Below are 23,680 nucleotides of genomic sequence, written 5' to 3' on the forward strand. Positions count from 1 at the left end.
CCTACATAACAGAAGACAGAAGGTCGTCTAGTTGTGTAGATGGCAGACGTAAGTTACTTGCTGTAGTTTTTATTGGTCGTGTTTATGTTATTTCATTAGTTTTGATTATCAAAATGTTACGTCGATTTTTATGTTTGAGTTCTTTATTAATATTATTTCCTCAAATAATTAAAACTACTACAGTTTATAAATGCGGTACAAGTAAGTGTTAAGTAAATTTTAAATAAGCGTTGAACACATTATTTGATAATTAATAAGGTATGTCTATTGAATGGAATTGTAATATTAAATAATACGTCTACCAGTCAAATTTCAACGCAATTTAACGATGCCTCTCATAATATTAATGATTATCAGTATATTATTTGTATATATTGTATTTTCTTCAAATTTCTTAAATAACCATTATTTATTTTTAAAATAGGTTTTTTTCAGTAGTACAAAGTACCTACCACGGACTAAGATAAGGTAGGAGTAGTTTATATAACGGGGACAGACCCAAAATTTCATTCTAAGTATTTTAACTTATTTTCGAGGCTCGAATAATTGAGGTTTGGGGTAGATGGTAACTCGGCTTAATAGAAATTTCAGGTACCTATTAAAAATGTCGGATGTAAATTCGGTAGGATAATTAAATTATTATTATTATTATTAATTATTTAATTTTAATCTGAACATAATAAATATAAAGTGTTTTAATTCAACTTAATAAAATAAATATTTTGTCATAACCGAATAAAAAGAAATACAAAACGAATTTAAATTTAAAATGCTAACGCTAAAAAAAAAAGTTGTAAAGAATTACGTTTCAAAAATATAAAAATAAAGAAATATTAGAAAATGACTACGTTAAGGCATCAAATACATTTACTACTTTCACAAATTCATTTTATATATTTAAATTTAAATAAGTGTAATAACTGCATGCTGTTATAACAATTTATCATAGGTACTCATTAATTATATTATGATAATATTGATAATGAAAACAAAACAAAACGATTGTTGGAGAATAATGAGAATTGCTTTCTTGTAGTGACCTTTGGATAATGCTTATTAAAAGGACGCTACACCCGCATATGTTGTCTCCGTCTTACAAGTGCAGCGTAACATAGCAAATTTTATGCTCAGCAGATCACGTTTAGCTCCGTTAGTTTAAAATTTAGAGTAAATTGACCTCTTACAAAAATTAAAGGTAACATTATTATCGAGGGCATGACGTAAACTTTTTATTATATTTTAATTTTAAAGTGAGTTATGTGTATTTTAAGATATACAAACAATTTTAAATTTTAAAATACACATAACTCACTTTAAAATTAAAATATAATTAAAAGTCTACGTCATGCTCTCGATAATAATGTTACCTTTAATTTTTGTAAGAGGTCAATTTACTCTAAATTTTAAACTAACGGAGCTAAACGTGATCTGCTGAGCATACAATTTGCTATGTTACGCACTTGTAAGACGGAGACAACATATGCGGGTGTTGCGTCCTCTTAATGGTTCTCAAAATTATTATACGGTAATTACTAATTAGATATTTAAGAAGATCAGAGCATATTATTTTACTTATTTGATTCGAATTTACCAACATATCAATAATTATTCATTTTTATTTGAAAAAATCTGGGAAGAGTTTACAACTGGCCATAATTTACTAATGGTTCCAATAGTGGAAGATGTTTTTTTTAGGATCCCCTTACTAATTATTTCTTTAGAAAGTGTGAGACGTCCATTTTGTAAATTATTTTTGAAAAATATATTCAGGGTTCATATAATATATAGTTAAATAATACACAATATTCACATGAATAATTTCTTTAAATTCCTATATCTTACGCGTAGATTAGTGTCTGATCTATTTAAAACAGGCATAAATATTTTAGATTATTGTTAACAATTAAATTTAATGAGTTAGGTTTAGGTATATCCTGCAATAATTAATACTAATTCAATATACCTACTTGATTTATTTGTCAATCTGAGTAATCTGACTATTTCCAAATTGAAACAAAATATTCTATGTAACAGTTTTTATTTTTAGATTTATTCTTATTTACTACAGTAGATTTAAAAAGGCACAATATATGTCTAACTTATTTTTTAAATAAATTATGTAGATATTACCTATAGCAGGAATGGTGAACCTTTTTTGGGTCAGTTGGCAAATTTTTTTCAATCAAGGTTTTGAAAAATTCCCATGCGTCCAAAGTCGTAAATACCAAATAGTAGGTACATAATATAATAATAATATAGTAACGTAATACATTTTACATAGGAAAATTAAAATTTTATAAATAGTATAGTTTTTACAATGCCATTGAAATTTGACCAACGTGCCATAGCCCATAGATTCACTAACTCAGACCTATAGGTATATAATATACAATAGAAGCCATTGATTAAAAACACTTTGGGACCGAAGTGAAATGTTTCAATTAACCGATTGGTTTGATTTATATTTTGAAAAAAAAATGAAAAATATGCGAAAAATGTATGTACCTATATGTATGTATATTGTATAATTTATAAAAAAGTATGTACAAATATATTATATATTTACTATAATATTTAAAATATTTATTGATCGAAGTTTGTTTTTTTGCGTCAAGTGCCTCTATGACCATATTTTCATATGAATAAGAATAATGCTGCTCAAAATTGGTTATCGCACATGTCAACTGACCTTCGCCCAATTGTTTCAAATAACCGATGTGATGTTTCAATAATCCTATTTATTTTCAATTTTCTAATATACAGCCGGTCTTTCCCGTTACATTTTGTTTCAATAACGCGATTGTATCAATTGGTAATCGGTCAAAAAGTCCGAGGACAAAAAGTCCGGTATGGAAATAGTCGGACAAAAAGTCCGGATTCATTTTTTGATTGCCGGACAAAAAGTCCGAAAATACAAAATTGTCTAATTTGTCATAATTGTGTAATTATAATATTTTATATATTATAATATATTATATATATATATATATATGTGTGTTTTTTTATATTTTCTTATTCTTATTATTTCTTATACCTAACATAAATACAACAGAAATTATCAAGATTTATATTATAATCGTGGTAATAAGTAATAACGCTATTGTAGCATGTAGATTGTAGGTAATGATATTATCAATTATGGTAGATAAACTGTAGACGTGCAGCTGCGATAAACAATAGATCCACGTAGACGATAGACCTACCTACCAAACTATAGCGGACTTCCGTAATATTTTTTTTAGATATAAGAAATAATAAAATATAAAAAAAAGTAGGTACAATGATATAATAGTGTAATAAAAGTATTACAATTATATTTTTTAAATAAATAATAATTATATATGAACTGACTATATATATATATCATATTACATGTGTATATTATATATATACCTACATAATAATATTATATAATATAAGGTACATTATTATAATTATAAATGAAAATTGAATAGACAATTTTGTATTTTCGGACTTTTTGTCCGACACTAAAAATGTGTTCGGACTTTTTGTCTGGCAATCAAAAAATGAATCCGGACTTTTTGTCCAACTATTTCCATACCGGACTTTTCGTCCGGGAATCGTATCAATTACCCGTTTCTAATAAGCGGATTCTACTGTACATTTATACATAATATATCGTTAGATCTTAGATCAATAGTCTGCATACTTATCTATTTCAAGCAGGTCAGTTTAAGATTCAAGTTTAATTGTTATTTATTTACTATACCTACTATATTATTATCTTTATAAAGATTTTTTTTCCGGCTTTACAACCCACTATGGATTTTTACCGCCAAAACTACCTACTCCCATTTCTCTCTATCATATGCTATAACTTGCCAATCCACCCCACCATGGGCTGTCGCATTCCATATCTCTTTTTATGCTGTCAATCCATCTTCTTCATAGTCTTCCCCTTAGTCTCCTCCCTGCAAACGTCCAAGTTATTACTTCTTTTATTAGGCATCCGTCTGCTCGCCACGCATGTCCGGCCCGTTGCATTCTTATACTTATAATAAATTGCACAATATTTTCCTTTCTGTTTTCTGTATAAGTTTTCTAACTGGGCATTCGATCTCAGTTACCATTGTTGTGTTCCAATATTAAATACTGGACCATGTATTCTTCTTCTTTATAAAATTAAGCAACCATAATTATTGTTAATATAATGTATATTGCTGTATTAGTGTATAGTAAACGTTAATAAAAAAATGACAGTAGAGGAGTAGTAGGTATTGTTCACACAGGATACAGAGCCTTCTCTGCTGTCGATTTTAACAGGAAAATCAGTTTATGATAATAACTTTTTAAACTACGATTCCTTAAATAATAAATAATAACTCTTAGAACATATAAATATATTTTCGATTAGTTAAGTATATTTTGTTATTACATATTTTTTTCTTCAGGAAATCAAGAAATTTTAAATAATGTAACAGTGACTATTGAAAATTGTACTACATCAAGATGCTCATTAAAACGAAACAGTACTATGCATATACAAATTAAATTTAAACCAGGTTTGTATGTGAAGAACATCTATAATATTAATAATTTAAACAATTTGATAACCAATACAAAAATCATGTTTTTATTTATAAGTTTTCAAAATAAAGCTATAAAGGATGTACTTTTACTTTCTGTGAATTGTTCATTAAGTAAATTTCGGTTTACACTGTGGCTGTACTTAATATTGCAGGGATAATCTGAATTAAATCTGATTAAAATATGAAGACATAAATGTGGTCTTCAAAATGTCAGACAATGGCATTCTCCAGTTTGAGTGATTAAAAAATGTAGGTAATTACAATATCAAAATGACGCAGTGGCGGCGCCAGGGTGGGCCCGGGCCCACCATAAAAAGTCTCGGGCCCTCCCTGTGGCCCACCCCAAAAATTAAATTTTATCATACTAGAATACTAATAATAGATGGCGTGAACATTTTGAATGGGTTAAAAACTATCCACTATGCTTTCAAGCCTCATAAATAACGTGTATTTTCCAGCGGCTGAATACGAAAATAATAAGTTATACTTACTAGTTATTATTAAATATTAATCAAGGTTATTAATAATTTTGTTGAAAATTCCATGAACAACGGGATTAGATTATTAACCAACTACCTATGATAAAGAAAATACAAGGGAAAGCATTCTATTTTTATATACTTTTACATGAATATATATTTTGTTAGGAAATAAATACTATTAATACATATTTACAAATCATTGTTTTAGTAAGTTAACACGATGAAGTGTAAAAAAAAATTGAAAAATTGGAAGTTGACCCTCCCCCTCCCCCCTCTGCGCAATTGCCTGTCGTCACTATTGTTTATATTACCTATTTATATATATATATAATATATATATGTAAATATCAAGTCAACAATTTGGCCCTCCCTAAAATATTTGGGCCCCAGCCTGTCCCACCTGGTATTAAAATTCTGGCGCCGCCACTGCAATGACGAATACTACATACAAACTATAGGGCCTATTGCCTATTGGGGAACTTGGTAAAATTTTTGATCCTAAATTTAAATTTGACTTATCAACATCGTTAACAAGTCAAACAGTTTCAAGTTTCGTTCATCATAATATTGTACCAACTGTAATGATAAACATGCTTTAAGATCCATGTATTGCACTTTGATAAGTAAATTATATTTTTAAAATAGCTCAATAATATACTCGCATTGGTCTCCATAATAATCAGATCTTAGATATAAATTAGAGAAATTCTTAAGACTTCTCTAATTTAAATTTTTCGGAATGTTCCATACCCAGAGGCTAGAGATCCACATTTATCTACTCTAAGCTACAAAACATTGGAATAACATTGTTTACAATTGTTTTCTATATAAATTTTTGGTCAGAAATATTGGCTGTCTTGAATTCTAAAATTATTTTTTATAGTTTTCTTTTCATGTTTCAACTTATTGTACTAGTGTACTAAATATAAAAATTTGTGTTATCTAATCAAAGAAGTAACTAACTATGCGGGTAACACCCCATTCAATAGAATTATGAATTCTATAAACTAATTAAAAATTTATTTATTTATCTAGCCAAATGCTGACTCATTTAAAATGAATTGTTATTACCTAATTTATGTACTTGGTCCTAGTCAGTCAATTTAAAACTTAAATAAATAATTAAGTTCATGATTACCATGATAGAACTCTATGAATTTACTTTATGTTGGATCATCATCCATTAGTTTATCTTATTTAAGACAATTTTAACAAATTTATGCTAGCAGTACTTGAATTGAATTGGAAATGTATTTTTGGTATTATAATATATGGTCATAACATTGTGGCTTATGTTCCAGAATATTTTAACTGAATTATTAAATATTTTCACAACTAAGTACTCATAGAAATGCCTATCAGTATTCTATTACATTATATCTGATAGGTTTACCTATACATTTTTTATTTTTTTAGAATTTGATGTAAAGGATTTAATCACAGAAGTTTATGGTATAGCATTAAATATACCAATACCCTTATTAGGAGTAGATAATAAAAGTGTATGCAATAATCTCTTTGAAGAAAATGGAACAAAAAGAAAATGTCCGGTACTAAAAGGTAGTGCATATGTATATAAAGACGAGATATACATTACCGAAGCATATCCTAAGGTAAAATATACATTTGTAAGTTTGAATAACTATTTTTACATTTAATTGTTATTATTAAATTCAGTTTAAGGTAGATATACATTGGAGTTTAAAGGATCCCATTTCAAGAAATATTGTTACTTGTTTTGAAGCACCAGCAAAAATTATTGATTAATGTTTAATTGTATATTTTTAAAATTTTAATTCAAAATAAATAAACAAATATAGTTTGATCTTCTACTGAACACTTGCATGTATACAATAATATAATATATAAATAATAATAATTAAAAATATTTAAAAAAAACTCACTTAAATAATTTTAGAAAAAAAATATTGCAGTTGTTACAAATTATGTTTAAAATATGTTTAAATAACAGTTATACATTTCAAAAGCTCTTATATTTAAGGTTATATATTAATTAACTTTTATTAACCAACAGAAATACAAAAATACTTATGTATTTTAAAATAAAAATGATTAAGTTGTAAATTCTCTCATATCCTTATATAATTTATTTATAGTTATAACTTTTTATGTGTTAAATAAACAATAGTTATACATATTTTTAAATACATTTAAGTATTAAGCTTGTAAAATGTTTCTTTTTTTTTCACATGGTAAAACATTACTGGTTTATCTTATAATAATATTCAGGGTTACTATCTTAAATAAATAGTGTAAGTTTATTAATATAGAACTAATAATTGTCTATTAATACTATTGATTATAAAAAAATATATAAGATAGTCCATAAGTTATACATATAAATAAATTATTTAAAAATATCAGAATTGGATTTTAAGATCTAAAAGAAAGATGAATAATTAATAATACATTCAAAATATACTTTAGTATTTGATGAGATTTTCAAAGCATAATAAATGTATAATGCTCTATAAGTTTATTAAAATATAATACAAACTTAAGAAAGATAGTTCATTATTAAAGCTGATAAAATAAGTTCTAAAAAGCTTTAAATTTTAATTGCATGTAATCAAAAAATGAACATAGAGCTCAATAAAAAAATAATAATTAATAATTTTTATTATATTTTGATGTTTAATTAAATATCATAATTTTGTTACTACTAGTTAATCTAAATTATAAGTTTAATTATCCATGTAATAGGTAAATATTATGTATAGTGTAAAGTGATGTTTCTCCAACTATATAAGTTGTATTTTATAATATTGAGTACATCACGGCCCAAAATGTATAAAAGAAACAATAAAAAAGTAAGCCAATGTCATTTAAATGTTGTCATTAAAATTTCAACAACCCTGTATATACTGATAAAATAACTTGTTGGGATTATAGCTTTATGTGTTGGTTTAACATAGTAAAAATATTTATAATAATTTAATAATTAACTAACTGTTATTATTAATTTGAACAAATATTACCTATTATAGTGCATGCCATACTTAAGAATTGAAATATAAATAAGATCAATAGATAATAATGAGTTTAAGACAATGTTTACATTAAAAAAATATGTTTCTAACAAATGATTATGATATTAAATTAAATACCTATTAATATTAATTAACTTCAATCATCGGGAACAACTTAATAATATGTTTCCTTTTCTAACCATCCACCAGGATTTCGTCTTATGTAAAATTTTCTAACTTCGTCATAAATAAATAGAGCTAGCATGAATGGTATTGGAGGAATCCACCAAGTCCATCTAAAAAAGTAATAGTATACATTTATAAATTGTAATACTTAAGACAAATAATAAATGTCTTACTTCAATGGATACATGCGTAAAGCTTCATCCATCCCAGGTAAATAACACAAGAACAATGCTAAGACTGTCTCAAAGATTAAACTGAAGTTCAGAGCCATATTTCTAAAAATATAACGGAGTATTAATTAACTTTTGAAACTTAATTTTCAATAACTATTTCCTAACCTCATTCCTTGATGTGTGATTGAATTTCTTCTTGTCTTACATATAATAATATTTGCCCATTGCACTACTACAATGGCTATGAAAAAGCCTGTATGGCATGTATACTCTAAGGATTTGCGGTCTTGATAGGTCTAAAAGTGAAATTTAAATAATGATTTGTTGAACTTGTTAACACATATATTTTAGTTTAATTTACCCATTCTTGATTATAAGAATCTGGTAAATCATTAACTGCCCTCGAATCCCATTCACGACGTATTCCAATTAATTTGTATGGCATAAATCCATTCTCAGCCATGATTACAAAATAAGTGAAAAAACCAGCAAATGCCTCGATAACACCCAATTGACCAAACGCCAAAGATATTAATCTTAAAATAAATAAATAAATAAATAAAAACAGTGATTAATTTAAATAAGTTTACAATTATAATTCATTAACATTATTTTGCTATTATTATAATATGCTAAATACTACTTGCCAAGCAATTCACTAATGAAGAGATTCAAAGGAAACAAATAGTATATAGTTTACCTGGCATTAAATAGAGGGTTTTTAATAGTTGGTTTCTTTTTCATCAGGTTTGATTCGCCCGGTTCATATGCCAATGATATGCCAGGCATCTAGCAGTCCCAAAATAACAAACAAATCATCCACAAACATTTTTTTTTTAAAGTTATTTTGTTACGTTTTGTTATGTTGTTGAAAGCTTAAATATTTAATAGCTGTCAAGATTACAGATTCGTATGGTCAAGATTTTTTCAAAAACAAAATTTATGCAGAAATACGTGTGTTAATTATTATTCAAAATATCAAAGCAACTAAGACAAAAAGCATAAGCAATACAACAATAAATACTGCATAATTATATAGTCACCTGTTATTCACAAGTTTATCTCTAATTAGATTTCTAGGAGGGCGCTTCATTATATCTGATTCTGGATGCTCATAACCCAATGAAATGGCTGGAACCTAAATACAATAAGCCCATTCTAATGGAGTTCAAAACCTACTTCTAATTTCTATATTTTTTATAAATATCCACTAAATTCACTGACAAATATTTATTTTAAGCTCTAGCTAATAGTATATCAAGCATTTTAGCCAAATTAAAAACACGATTATTTATTAATTAATCAACTACTGAAATCTAGTTTCTAAAAATATAACAAATCAATAATATAAGGGGTGGGCCGATACTTTCTATTACTGTTATCAGGTGGTTAAATAGTATCAATTTTTTTTTTCTATTTGAACTGATACCAAAAAACAAAAAACAATTAATAATGCTAACCACAATAAAAAAATTGTGTCTACCATGGAAGGACAGACTAATAAGTTTAAATAGTATAATGTTTAATGTTCTTTATTATCTAATAATTTTCTTTTAATTTACTTTAAATGACAGAATAAATAAACAAGTAACTTAAAATTTATATATCTTTATTTATTGATAAACAATAATGAATGTTAATATGTGAAATTTGTGTTATTGGGTATCGATTGACGATTATAGCTGATATCAGTTTATTGTTTAAGTCTTTTTTTAATATTGGTACACGTTTATGCCAAAAATGTTGTTCTAAAACTATATCGGTAAAAGTAGTATCTGCCCAACCCTAATTAATATTAGTAGTAGATATAAGCACTCATAATATTTCAACTGAGCTCAGCCAAAACAGGTTTATATTTTTTTTTTCAATCTTTTTATAATTAAATGTATAAATAATACTTTTAATCAAGAATAATCAGGTCTCCAAAATTATTTTTGAAAATGAAATTCTTTCCTTTAAATAAAGTTTATCTAACATGACAAATTAATTTAACTGGTACCATATAAATGTTTAAAAGTTGATTCTCAATTGTCTTTATCAAAATTTAAACTTTTTTTTTTAATTAAGTTCTTTACATACCACCCTGCTTAAATAAGATATGTTAATGGAAATTCTCAAAATAGCTATAGATCCTAACATTATCTTAATAAATCATTAACTAATTTTTTTATTAATATTTGTAATAATTGTGTGAATATAAACTCGAAATTTACAAATTTAATAAAAAAATTGTTGTTTTTTTAGTATTGTTGTTATATATTGCAAATTTATGAATATTTGTTTACATAATATATTATATTTTGTTTTTAACATATGGATGGAGGAACAATCAAAATTAAAGTAATTAAGTCACATTAATTACTAAAATAAAAAAAATTTTTGAGTACTTGAAATACAATTTTACACTTGCATAATAAATTGTTCATAGGCCACTAAATATAATACATTATATTATACTTATACTGATTACCTATACTAAAAAAGTATTATTGAAATAAAAAAAATTGCCATGCCATCATACTCAATACAGGAAAAAAAAATTTCAATGCAAGTAGTAGTTGATACATCTTTTATGTATAAGTTCAACTCGTGGTAATACCAAATTTTTAAAAACACTTATAATACCAACATGATTTTATAAGGAATGATTTTGGGAAGACTACATGATACACAACTTTCAAACATATGATCCAGATTTCATTACAACCAAGACATTTTTTTTTATAATCTTAGATCCACCACTGATTAATATTGTTAAAAAAGTTAAATTCTCTATATTTGCACATTACCATTAACACATATTTATATATCACATCATTTCTTACAACTAATAATTATAAGACAATTAATGACACATTACAAAATCAAAGTTAAGTTAATTAATATTTTTAACTTTTGAATATTTCTTTAGAGAAAATATTATATTTATTTGTTAACCTAATGGAGATAGCATTTTAAATAGGAAATTATAAAACTGATTAGATATAAATTATGTCAGTTTCTAGAATAATAAAAAAAAGTCAATGGTTTACCTCATGTGTTTAGCCTAATTATAAACAAAACTGTAGTGAGCAAACGTCAAACCAAATAATTATCAACATTCTGCCAAAGAAAATATCTGTCAACGTAACAATATTAAAAACAATATACATTTATGCTTACCATATCTGTACCAAGATCAATGCATAAAATAGCAATAGCACCAATAGGCAATGGTATGCTTAGCATGATAAATGCAATGAACGGCAGTAATTGAGGAACATTAGATGAAAGAGTATAAGTAATAGACTTTTTTAAATTATCAAATACTAAACGTCCTTCTTCTATACCAGTAACAATACTAGCAAAATTATCATCTAAAAGAATCATGTCAGCTGCTTCTTTTGAAACATCTGATCCAGAAATGCCCATTGCAACACCTGAATAATATATACAATATGATGAATTTTAAATGTTCTTATGGTAATAATAAATATCTTATTATTTTATAATTTGTATAGTAACCAATATCTGCTTTTTTAAGTGCAGGTGAATCATTAACACCATCTCCTGTTACAGCAACAACACCTCCAATTCTTTGACAGCCTTCAACAATAATTAATTTTTGTTGAGGCGAAGTTCTTGCAAATACTATTTCTTTATGGTATCTAAAGTATTATAATAGTGTTTTAATTAAAAAATGTCTATGGTTCTAATAACTGTTGATTACCTTAATATTTCATCCAAAACCTCTGGAGGCAAATCCAATAATTCAGAACCATGTACTACAGCTGCATTAGCATCTCTTGGATTTACTTCAGATATAGGAATATTTAGTCTCTGAGAGATGTCTTCAACTGTTTCATTTCCTTCAGATATAATTCCAACGGATTTTGCAATTGCCTTAGCAGTAATAGGATGATCTCCAGTAATCATAATAACTTTTATACCGGCTGAACGACATTTAGCTACAGCATCTGGAACTGCTGCTCTTGGTGGATCTATCATAGACATCAAACCAACAAATCGCATACCGCTTAATGGAAAGTTAGGTTCATCGACATCAAACAGAAAATTTTTAGGGAAACGGTCTGGTGATAATAACATATCGCAAAAACCTAGAACACGTTCGCCAAGACCACCTAACTCTAAGTATGCATTATTGAATGCTTCACGCATTTCTTCGTCAAGAACTTTTTCTTTTCCTCCAATGAATATAGTAGAACAACGATCAAGGATACGTTCAGGCGCTCCTTTCATAACTAATAAATATCGAGAATATCTAGAATCTGAAGGATCTTCAGTCTCATGAATCGAAACCTAGTAATACAAAATTATATTTAATAATTTGTTATACTTTTCAAGTGTATTTTAAATGAATAACGATTATAAATTACTTGATATTTATTTGTTGAATTAAAAGGTATCTCGCAAACCTTACGGTTGCGCCTTCTGATAGACATTACATCACCAAGGGCAAGTGTCATACACTTCAACAAAGCGGACTCTGAAGCATCCCCATTCACTTCTCTAAAAAAAAACATTTTAATAAATTCTTTTTTTTCATTTTATTATTTAATTTTATGTAATATCAACAAACTTTTTTAGTGTCGGTACACCATCTTGTCCTGCTTTAAATTCAGCTCGGTTACAAAGTGTTGCAATTCTAGCCAAAGCTCTAAATCCAGGACTGGATCTATCATATTGTACCCCAGACTGATCTTCAGTAGTGTCAGCTTCAATAATTTGATTATCAAACCACATGTGAGCAACAGTCATACGATTTTGAGTTAAAGTTCCAGTCTTATCCGAACAAATTGTTGAAGTTGAGCCTAGTGTTTCTACTGCTTCCAAATTCTTTACAAGACAGTTTTTAGACGCCATTCGCTTGGCAGTTAATGTTAAACAGACAGTTACAGTGGCTAACAAACCTTCTGGGACAGCTGCAACCAAAAAACCTAAGACAAAAAATATTAATAGTTATAACTTATAAATATATAAAAACATCAATGAACTAACGACCAACCTATCATGAAAATAATGGCATCCAACCAATAACAACCCATCATCAATGCAATAATGAATAATAATATCCCAATGATTATAGCAGTAATATTAACAAAATTCACAAAACGAATAATTTCCCTTGCAATTGGTGTTGGTCGACTATCTAAACTTGAAGCTAATCCGGCAATTCTTCCCATAACTGTATTATCTCCACATGCAATAACTACACCCTTAGCAGTTCCTAAATTAAAATAATTTATTTTTCAATTTAATAATAATTTTTTTTAATGTCATTAAAATATTTAATTAAACCTTCAACGGCATGAGTCGAAGAAAATGCAAAATTTTTAGTTTCCAAAGGATCATCATGAGTATATTCCGGAGTGCGACTTTGTGGTTCAGATTCACCAGTTAATGATGAATTATCTACTTTGAATGAATGGCTTTCGATAATTCTTAAATCCGCTGGAATACGGTCTCCAAATTTAAGCTCAACTATATCACCAAGAGTAAGATCTTCAGCTCGTAATGTTAATGATTCTCCTTGGCGTATAACTACGGCAAACTATTTAAATAACTAGGCATTAAAATATAATAACAATAGTAAAATTAATGTTACAACACCTTAAGGATAACATATGATTAGAAATCATAAAATTAATAAAATAATTCAAGTATTTATTCAAAAAAAAATGGTATAAATACTTATAATTTTAAGTTAAGTAAATGTTTAATAATTAAAATATATTAAGTGAATGCTGACTTATTTTTTCAAAATAATCAGAAAAATAATTATACTATTTTAAACTCCAATACCTACAAAGCTTTATATATGAGCAAAATATTTTGAGTTGAATCCCTTTTTAATATTAAAAGTAGTGAAGCAGCATAACAAAGAATTAACAACAAAGTGTAATCATTAGGGTTCGGAAGTTATAGGAGTTGCATATTGTTTTGTATGCTGTTGAATTATAGCAGACCAAGCTAGAAATCCAAGCTATACATACAACGTTGAGTTTAAAAATAGAAAATTAAAATGCATATTTCGTCGATTTTCGCATATTTGTATGCATATTTAATATTTTCTACAAAAATTAATTTTTTTTTTCATTCTTAACCAATTTATTTTAAATAATGTTACATTTTTTCAGATCAATAAAATCTCAAACGCCAACCGGTAACACATCATATTTTTATGTATAAGAGTTTTAAATTATACAATTTTTTTTTGTGTATATTAATAAATAATTGATACACTTTTAATAAATAAATATATTTTTTTTGCATTTTTCACATTTTATAATGCATATTTTATAATTTTTTCCTTTTTTTGCTCCTATAACTTCCGAACTCTAGTAATCATACTTCAAAAGAATAAAATATAAGACACTTAAAATACCACAATAAAAATAAGCTAACATGTATAAAATAAACTATACAAATAATTATAAAATTTAAATATAGAACTAAACAAGCAGTATTGCAATAATACAATTAGCTAACTAAATATATCACTTTGATAAATATTATTTTAAAGTTGAGTTAATTAGACATATATAATGTATTATGATTTACGACTGGAAAATTATTTTAGTATAAGACTAACTATATATTTTAACAATGACAAAAAAGTTTAGATTGTTTATATATATTTATCAGTTACCATAAAACATAAAAAATATTATCTATTAAAACTATCATTTATGTATGTGTAGTAGGTACATTACACAGAAAATATTTAGAACCAGATAAATGTTATTATTTATAGATGCCTTAATACCAATATTTATTGTTTTCATCTTACTAACGCATAAAATTAAAAACTTGAGTACATCAAAACTAAATTAGTTAGTTATAATATAAGAAAAAATACTCATTTCTCTATTGTAAAATTTGAAAAATAATTATAAATGTTTTTAAACTATATTATTTTACATATATTTTTATGATATATAACTATGTTGTGTTCAACTTATAAACTACGAACAGAGAATGGTGGTTCACACCATCATATCTTTTATTGAAATATTGAAATAAGTATATAACTATAAATTCTATCACTTTATTCAATTTATTATTGCCAATTAATTTTAGTTTTAAATTTAAAGCACATGTCACATAGTCTTAAGTTTTTAATTGTAACACAAATTCAACTATACTCCGGCCCACGAGAGATCAGTACCGCTATTCGAATAAAAATCGTCTGATTCTGTGCATTCCCTGTGTAATGCGCCACAATTACGGGACATGGTGGGGGAAATTCCGTCGCTAACGGTTGTTCTCAGTGTGCCTGTGACGGTACTGATCTCTCGTGATCCGGAATATAGTACCAAATGAATCCTATGCAAATACCAAGCGTGTTTATCAATAACAACTAACTTTCAATTATTTGCAATTAATTTTTAAAATATCATCAAATTTTTTAAATTTATAAGATTGGTTGATTGAGACGGACACTAAATAGATATAATATCTAGTTCATACATATTTTACTTATTTTAAGAGTTGGAATAAATTAACATAAGATAAAATTTTAATTTTTAAATGTATAATACAACATTATAATTAAAAATACATCTCATATAAAAATATTCAAAAAAAGCAAGAAATATACTATGTTTATTATGTTTTGTGTATGTAAGATAAAGATAACAAATCTTGGTATTAAGATCTTTATCCTTAGTAAAACAACTTAAATAAAAGATGACAGACCTGTGAAGTTGTTTCATAGAATGATCGGATGATTTCACCTTGATTATACTGCCGACAGTAAGATAAAAAGCCAGTGACTACAATAACAGCTATTAAACTTGAACCTAAGTAAATCTGCGGTAAAATAAAAGTTAAAAGCAAGCATAAGTAACTACCTCTCACCTGAACACAAACCCACAATCATGCTGCTACAAAAAACAGTACATTATAACAAAAAAAGCTAAACCACACCAAATAATAATTTCAGCTAAATCTCTGCCTTACCTGAGGAACTAAATTCCTAAATGAATCCACAATTGCAGAAGATTTAGCTTGTTGATAATAGGAGAAGATTCCTGTGATGATGACAACAGCAACTAATACTAATCCCAAGTAAAACTGGATTGTAGAATATACGGTAAACATATTAGTTTAAAAAACGTTGAATAAATATTTAAAATCAACATGGTTAAGGAATTTTCATGGTTGCAGGTATTTATAAACAGGTTTGTAAAAAGTATAATATCAATAAAAACACTTACATAATCGTCATTTGGGTCTTCTGTAGTACTTGTTTCTGCAGTATGAGCTAGGAAGCACAGAAGTGCTCCACACCATAATAATACTGAAAACCCACCAAAAATCTGTTTTGCAAATTTTATCCATTCAGGTGTTGTAATTGGTGGTGTTAAAGTGTTAGGTCCATCTCTTTCTAAATTTTCTCGAGCTTTTGCATGAGTTAACCCCTAGTATAAAATTATAAGTTAAAAATAGAGACCAAGTGATTATTTTATCATTTAACTTTCCCATACAAGTATTGTAATTTAAAATTGTATGTTAAACTGGAGTTTTCTAACTTTATTAATTTATTAATTATTATTAAAGTTGAGGACTTCTAGATTTTTTAAATTATTTTAGAAATTTAAGATTGTAGACAAATTCTAGTAATCAAGAAATGTATTCCATAATACCAAGAAATCAAATTTAAAATTTTATTTTGCATATTTTATCATTTATTTATTTATTCGTATGACTTAATTTAAGAACGCACTAACAAAATTTTTTCCTATTAAGGTTAAATTAAACCTATAAAAATTAAAAATTACTATTACTATTATAAATGTTATCATTATTATATATAAATGCACAATTTTCAAAATAAATTCTTAAATTATCTTAGACAAAAAAAGAACAAAATAGTAAATTTTCGATTTAAAAATGATATTTTAATTATCGATTAGGTAATTTACTATCTGACTGATAAACGGAAAAAACTAAAACAGGTACTTCAATGTTGTCCTTCATATTTTGCTACATACCCGTTTTATATTTATGCACACTGCATGAAATATTTTTGTTGCGTAATAATTTAGTATTTTTCAAATTTTTTTAGAAATAATTTTTTAAGAAGTTATGAGTCAAAATGTTGTGGTCCAGTAATTACAATTAACGGAAAGATATTGTATTGTAAATAGTGTGATTTAAAAGTTGGTAGTGATAGAAAATTCAACATTCAACAAAAGTATTTAAGCGATCCAGATGTTATTCCAAATCTAGTAGGTATAACATCAAGCTGGATTTTCGCCTGATACGATCACTTGCCTTGAAGCAAAAAACCCACTAATCTACTTATTTATTTTTAAGTCGAATGTAAAATAAAATAATAATAAAATAGAAAACCAATATTATGTCAGACCTTCAAAAATATTCTCTCAAATGTTTGTAATAAGTTATTTTATTTTAGGAGTACTGATTAATCATGCAAAATGTTTATATGTGTATTTGTTTTACCTATGTTGCACATAGGCCATAGAGAAAAAAACAAATACTGTTATGGTATCATCTTAACACTTAAGGTTGTAAATAATATTTATATTTACAGTTCCAGGATGTGTTCCAAATCGTTGGTACAGTTCATCTAATGGTATTTTATGATAATCTAAATACGGATCTTGTTTCAGTTCATCTAAGTTTTCAGCATGACTATACTTGGTACTAATCGATGATGGCGCTTTTCTTCTTGTCTAAAAAATAATAATTTTTTTTTAAATATAACTAAATTTAAATAAAAATTTTAAAAGAAATGTCTTGTATACTTTAGGTTTTCCATCTACTGTTTTATTATCATCAAACTGAGACGGAACTGTAGCAACACGATATGAGTCTGTTCTTCCATGCTAAAGTAAAAACTGAATATGTTAATAAACATTGAAATTTATCTTTATTATACCTAAATGAATTTCAAAAGCAAATGTATAATAGATATATGATTGCAATAGAAAAATAATATATCTAATACATTTTTTTTTTTTTAAATTAATATAAACATATAAAAGTATCTAAATTCTAGAGACCTTAGATAATTTTTAAAATTTGACTCGACATAATACATTTTAGCATGTATTAAATTATCTATTTGACATAAGAAGTGACCATGGCCGAAACCATTTTTTGTTAGATAGCAATGCTCATTTCTTATCCCTAGACTATTTGTAAGCTTGCTGTGTATTAAAGCCATACATAGGCACTAGTCGACCGCTTTTTGTGATAATATATACCCAATAATTATATAATAAAAATTATAGTTATTTATAGTAAATCAATTAAAAATATTTTTTTTATCATTTTACAGTTAAAGGTACCTGCATAATCAAATTAAGAAAAATATTATGTTAATATTCCAATACATTGATTTTATAAAAATGTTAAACTGTCAACATTAGTTAACAAGGAGAAAAATTGTCTCAAGTCTACGCCATAAGGTAGCTCAATGGGGGACCAATCACCATCGGAAAGTGAGAAATCTGGGTTTGATTCCCGGTTCAGCGGCCTAATTTTTGTCATTATTTTCCAATTGAAATTAACGATACTTATAAATAAATGTGAAAGTATCAAAAGGTATTTTATAAATCATACCTAATTCCAAATTATTTAAGAAAAATATATACTTGTAAATTATAATTCCTTATATATCTTTGATATGGGTTGGACTAAAAACCAGTTTTATTTTTTCATTTAAAGAATATTATGTTATATATAACATCAAAGTATAATTTTAATATTCATAAATACTCCCAAACAATACATTAAGTAATTTCATCTTTACTTTTAAGTTTTAAATGTGAACAAGGGATATATTTTTATTTGAAAAGTTGCCAGAGAACATATAATAGTCAGTTAAGCATCTATTTTGAATACATAGGTGACACAATTAACATAGTGTATACTGAATACACACTTATCCATTAAGTTAAATGGGTGGTGTTTAAAATGTTTAAAATATAATTAAAACTACATGTTGTTATTCAAAAAAGTAAAAAACTTAAAAAACTATAGGAATAAAAAAACGTTAAAAATATAATTTTTTAATAAAAACATGGTTTTATAAACGACTTGAAGATATGTAAAATTATATTTTCAAAAACATTTACACTTTTGGAAATAATGAGTGTTGTATGCTTCATGAATCACTCTGTATACTAAGGGTGATTCACCAAGCATACTCACCCCCTTTTTCTTTCTTTAATAATGAAGTTATTCAAAATCTGATTACTGGAATCTTTAAATATACTCAAAGGCAAACTTTTGTTTTTCAAATGAGATCCCCAATTTCTTACTGTAAATTATTTAGTGGATAATTTTTTTGAGAATTTTGATGTATCAAAATTCAAACGAATAGTTTCCTAGTTATTTAAATGTTTGTACTAAAGATAATAGTCCTTAAAAATTGTTTTACTCAAGTATAAAATACACGAAATATTAGAATTAGTATTTCCAAGTAAAATAATTTTACCCTTGTTTTCTGCAATATAACTGTATCCTTAAAAGAATAATAACAACGAATAAAAGAAAGTAGCGATGGGAATGATCAATATGAAATCCTTGATTATTTTATTTAAGAAATTACTTCGAAAAATTATCAAGTGATTCTATTGATATCAAATCAAGTGAAATAATGGAGTGAAAAAATAGGTGGGTAACTAAGTATTATATGTCTATACATATTGAAAAGGAATATATAATACCAAGATAATGTTATAATATTTTTAAATTAAATTAAAACCAGTAGTAGTATGTTCAATTACTTTTACAAAATGTTATATTTCATTATTTATTGAAAGAAAATAAAAGAATTATAAAAAGTGTAAATGAAATATATTTAGTTTAATAAGCATATTATGTCAATAGTTTTATCAGTGTTTTTTTAAGAATATAATTTTAATTTTTGCTGTTTTTTCGTCAATCTTTTTATTATTTAAAAGTGCTTGTCTTGATTCACTACAAATATAAATATTTGTTAGCATACAGTAAGCTCCTTATAAACTAAGTAATTACAAATTTTATATAAAATATTTTAGTTTCTTATAAATTTAGAAATATTTTTGTTAACAGGCATATTATAGATGAGGTACAGATCTATTACAATGTATAAATATTATAAATTTGAGAAAATCTATTTGAAAAATGCTTGCTACTGAGTAAAAAGTAATTTTGTACATGATAAATAAGTAATTATTTGGACAATTTAAAAGTCTTCTACTCTAGATTCTGAAATCTGAACTCAAGTATGATTAAGAGTTTAGTTGATGGTTGGGTAGTATACTAAACAAGACTAGGCAATAAAATATTATGAGTCTTATATCTGATATGAACTAGGGTCCTTTATTAGTTTAGTATTTTGATGCTGTGAACATACAATATTTTAGACTTTTGTACCAACTTACATACAAATTACAATTTTAATAAATGAATGCATCCAAGGATACGAATTATGTAATACAGTATTACATATACAGAACACTAGAGTATTATGAAATTTGTCTGAAATGTCTAGTAGGGCTGTAAGCCTGCAGCCCATAGCCCACAGAAATTCACTAATGCACGTATAATAATATGATGTTTACTAATTAGTTTTGAATATACTCAAACCATTATGCCAAATTCTTATGGATCATAGCCAAAAGTTCATTATTAATCAAATTAATATAGAACACAATATAAATAATCAAATATAAATAAAATGTTTTCAAAAAAAAAAAAAAAGACATTTTACATAATTAAATCAAGCGTTACATATTTAAAATATTCATGAAGACTAGGTCGAAGTTTGAGTATTAGTTGATAGGAAATGTCACCAGATAACATCTATATGAAGTAGTTAATAGAGAAAGACTACTTTGGATGTAAACGTTGAAAATGTTAGTAATTTATTTTATAGTGAGGCAATCACCCCAGTACTCAACAATTAAACATAATTAACTTGTGTACACCATTGCATATTTTTACCTTTTTATAGAAAACACTGTAACTAGTAACTAGTAATAATAAAGATATATTATTAACAAAGTTAATCAAATGCAATAACAACTATTAAATGCAGTAACATATTTATCATCAATTGAACACCATTTATTCAATTGAAACTAATTCTTTAATTTGTATGACCATACCCAACTCTCTTGCTACAATCTATTATGATGATATTTAAGAGGACGCTACACCCGCATGTGTTGTCTCCCTCTTACAAGTGCCTAACATTGCAAAAACTGTTTCGCGCGGGAAAGAACCGAGAAGGCTACAGTTATAACTAAGAAACGAAATTTTCACCACATAATAAGGAGAACATTTACTGTGCAACGTTGTTTTCAATTTTTCGATATCACAAATAGAAAAAAAGTTTTTATTGTTTCAAAATTCATTATATTTGCATTTTTCAAAATCGAATAACTTTTTTGTCAGTTCTAATATCAAAAAAATAAAAACAATGTTGCACAGTTGAAATTCCCTTTTATCTGTTGTGGGAATTTCGTTTCTTAGTTATGACTGTAGCCTTCTCGGTTCTTTCCTGCGCGAAACAGTTTTTGCAATGTTACTTACTTGTAAGACGGAGACAACACATGCGGGTGTAGCGTCCTCTTATCTGTAAATCACTCAACAACAACTAACTTTAAGAACTAGCTTTTACTTTTTCAAGATAAGATTACCAATTGTTTTAGTTTTTACTGTGGGCTATGATGATTATCTACTATTATACCTAAATAAATATATTTAATTTAAATTTGAAAAAAAAATCAGTACTTACATTTTTTCTTAATAATAAGAAAATTAAATACAATGAAACTTCTATATTAAGAAGTCTCAAGTGCAAAACAAATTGTATTTTAAAAAATGTTGTGAAGTAGAATTAAATAAATACAGTTATTATTTGATCTAGAACTCAAAAAATTGCTGTTAAACAGAAAATGGGAATTTATAACATGGTAACTTGACTTTATTTTTAATTAAAATTTAAAAAAAAATACACAACTTAGCATTTGTAGGTACAATACCAACACATCGAAACAAATTTATTTTAGTTTTTTAGGTACTTCACAATCCATAAAAATTTGTACAATTAGAATATATTATGATAAGTTACTAAACCTTAAAATTTTAACATAATATTTTCATTACTGATTTTTTTTATAGTACCTAAAAATAATTTAAATAAAACTTGTATATAAAAAAAATAAATGGATACACCTCAATATGTTAAATATTACTATTGAAGTATAATGTATTTTATTTATGAAAAATAAAATCTTACAAAATAATTGATTGAAAATATTAAAAACAAAAAATAAAAATAAAATTTAATTTCCTATATATAATATAAAAATGCTGTATCTGTACCTAAAAGGATCTTAAGCATCATAAAAGATGCTTTAACTTAAAAGGAACCCAGACCAATTTAATATTCTTTCTACCATAAAAACATAAATTAAGTGTTCATAAAATGAAACCATTGAAGGCTTGGCTTAAATAATTTGAAGCCAAACCTAATCATAAAAAATAATCAATAATATAACATGTCTATGCTGTACCTACATTGGGAACTTGGCAGTAGGTAATTTAAGTACAAATTCAATATACTTTAGGCAATACATAATTTGTGCCTTGTAGTAAGACAATAAACATGTAATTTTGATTATAACAGTCAACCTACCCACTTGTCCCACCCAAAAATTCCTTCATGCATCGATTTACATAGATGTAAGTGTATTACTACTCACCAGATCATAATCCTTTGATGCTAATGATGACATTTTAAAAAAAAAATATTAATTACAAAAACTCATTCATAACTTTTGTATTGCAAATGTTTAAGGAAACAATGATTTAAGTAAAAATTCAAAACATTAGTTATATCAATAAACGAACGAAAACGCAACCCAAAATTACTCAATACAAACCGCGAATAAGAGTATGTTACCAACCATTACCTATTGAAGTATTGAGTAATTGAGTAGTGAGTTGACTGAGTTAGTGAGTTGTGAGTACTATAATAAGTAAACTTTAAAATGAAACAAAAACAATGTAAACAACCGTGAATTACACCCTTTTTAATAACCACTACTGCCACTGGCGGATTTATAATGATAATATTATTATGTTGGCGTATAGATAGCAGTGTGCAAGAAAAAAATCAATATTTTGGAGATGGCGGTCGTAACGTCATCCGGACCACAAATCAACTGTTTTTGATATATTGATTTTTAATGAAAAAATAGTTTGAATAGTTTAAATTTTAAATTTAAATATGTTTTTATTACAAGAGTTAATTAATTAAATACGACAACCGA

At 26.2% G+C, this 23,680-nt stretch overlaps 2 protein-coding genes across 8 annotated transcripts; one reads left to right on the forward strand and one right to left on the reverse strand.

The window, feature by feature from the left end:
• LOC107166339 (ecdysteroid-regulated 16 kDa protein-like) lies at positions 1 to 7,877 on the forward strand. Its single transcript, XM_015514947.2, has 4 exons — positions 1 to 201; positions 4,413 to 4,523; positions 6,449 to 6,645; positions 6,710 to 7,877. Exons 1-4 carry the CDS (start codon positions 114 to 116, stop codon positions 6,797 to 6,799), a joined length of 486 nt encoding a protein of 161 aa, XP_015370433.1. The 5' UTR covers positions 1 to 113; the 3' UTR covers positions 6,800 to 7,877.
• Atpalpha (sodium/potassium-transporting ATPase subunit alpha) lies at positions 6,789 to 23,428 on the reverse strand. 7 transcript variants are annotated; one of them, XM_089224602.1, is made up of 18 exons: positions 23,111 to 23,422; positions 18,155 to 18,235; positions 17,939 to 18,082; positions 16,601 to 16,804; positions 16,344 to 16,457; positions 16,080 to 16,193; positions 13,680 to 13,932; positions 13,387 to 13,608; positions 12,961 to 13,318; positions 12,758 to 12,890; positions 12,091 to 12,680; positions 11,886 to 12,028; positions 11,544 to 11,800; positions 9,082 to 9,170; positions 8,743 to 8,917; positions 8,547 to 8,677; positions 8,382 to 8,483; positions 6,789 to 8,318 (listed from the first exon to the last, which is right to left on the reverse strand). In XM_089224602.1, the coding sequence occupies exons 1-18, from the start codon at positions 23,141 to 23,143 to the stop codon at positions 8,198 to 8,200; spliced, it is 3,264 nt and encodes a 1,087-aa protein (XP_089080728.1). In that variant the 5' UTR covers positions 23,144 to 23,422; the 3' UTR covers positions 6,789 to 8,197. The 7 variants fall into 7 exon arrangements, 6 of the variants coding, with proteins under 6 accessions (XP_089080728.1, XP_089080727.1, XP_015370436.2 ...); XM_089224601.1 differs by lacking the exon at positions 9,082 to 9,170 and adding an exon at positions 9,425 to 9,519 and having other exon boundaries at positions 23,111 to 23,421; XM_015514950.2 differs by lacking the exons at positions 9,082 to 9,170; positions 16,344 to 16,457 and adding an exon at positions 9,425 to 9,519 and having other exon boundaries at positions 23,111 to 23,420.
• Positions 23,429 to 23,680: the final 252 nt, after the last annotated feature.

This window comes from Diuraphis noxia, unplaced genomic scaffold (assembly GCF_037042655.1).
Source record: "Diuraphis noxia isolate RWA-SAM2 unplaced genomic scaffold, SU_Dnox_SAM2 contig0003, whole genome shotgun sequence".
Classification (NCBI taxonomy): Eukaryota; Metazoa; Arthropoda; class Insecta; order Hemiptera; family Aphididae; genus Diuraphis; species Diuraphis noxia.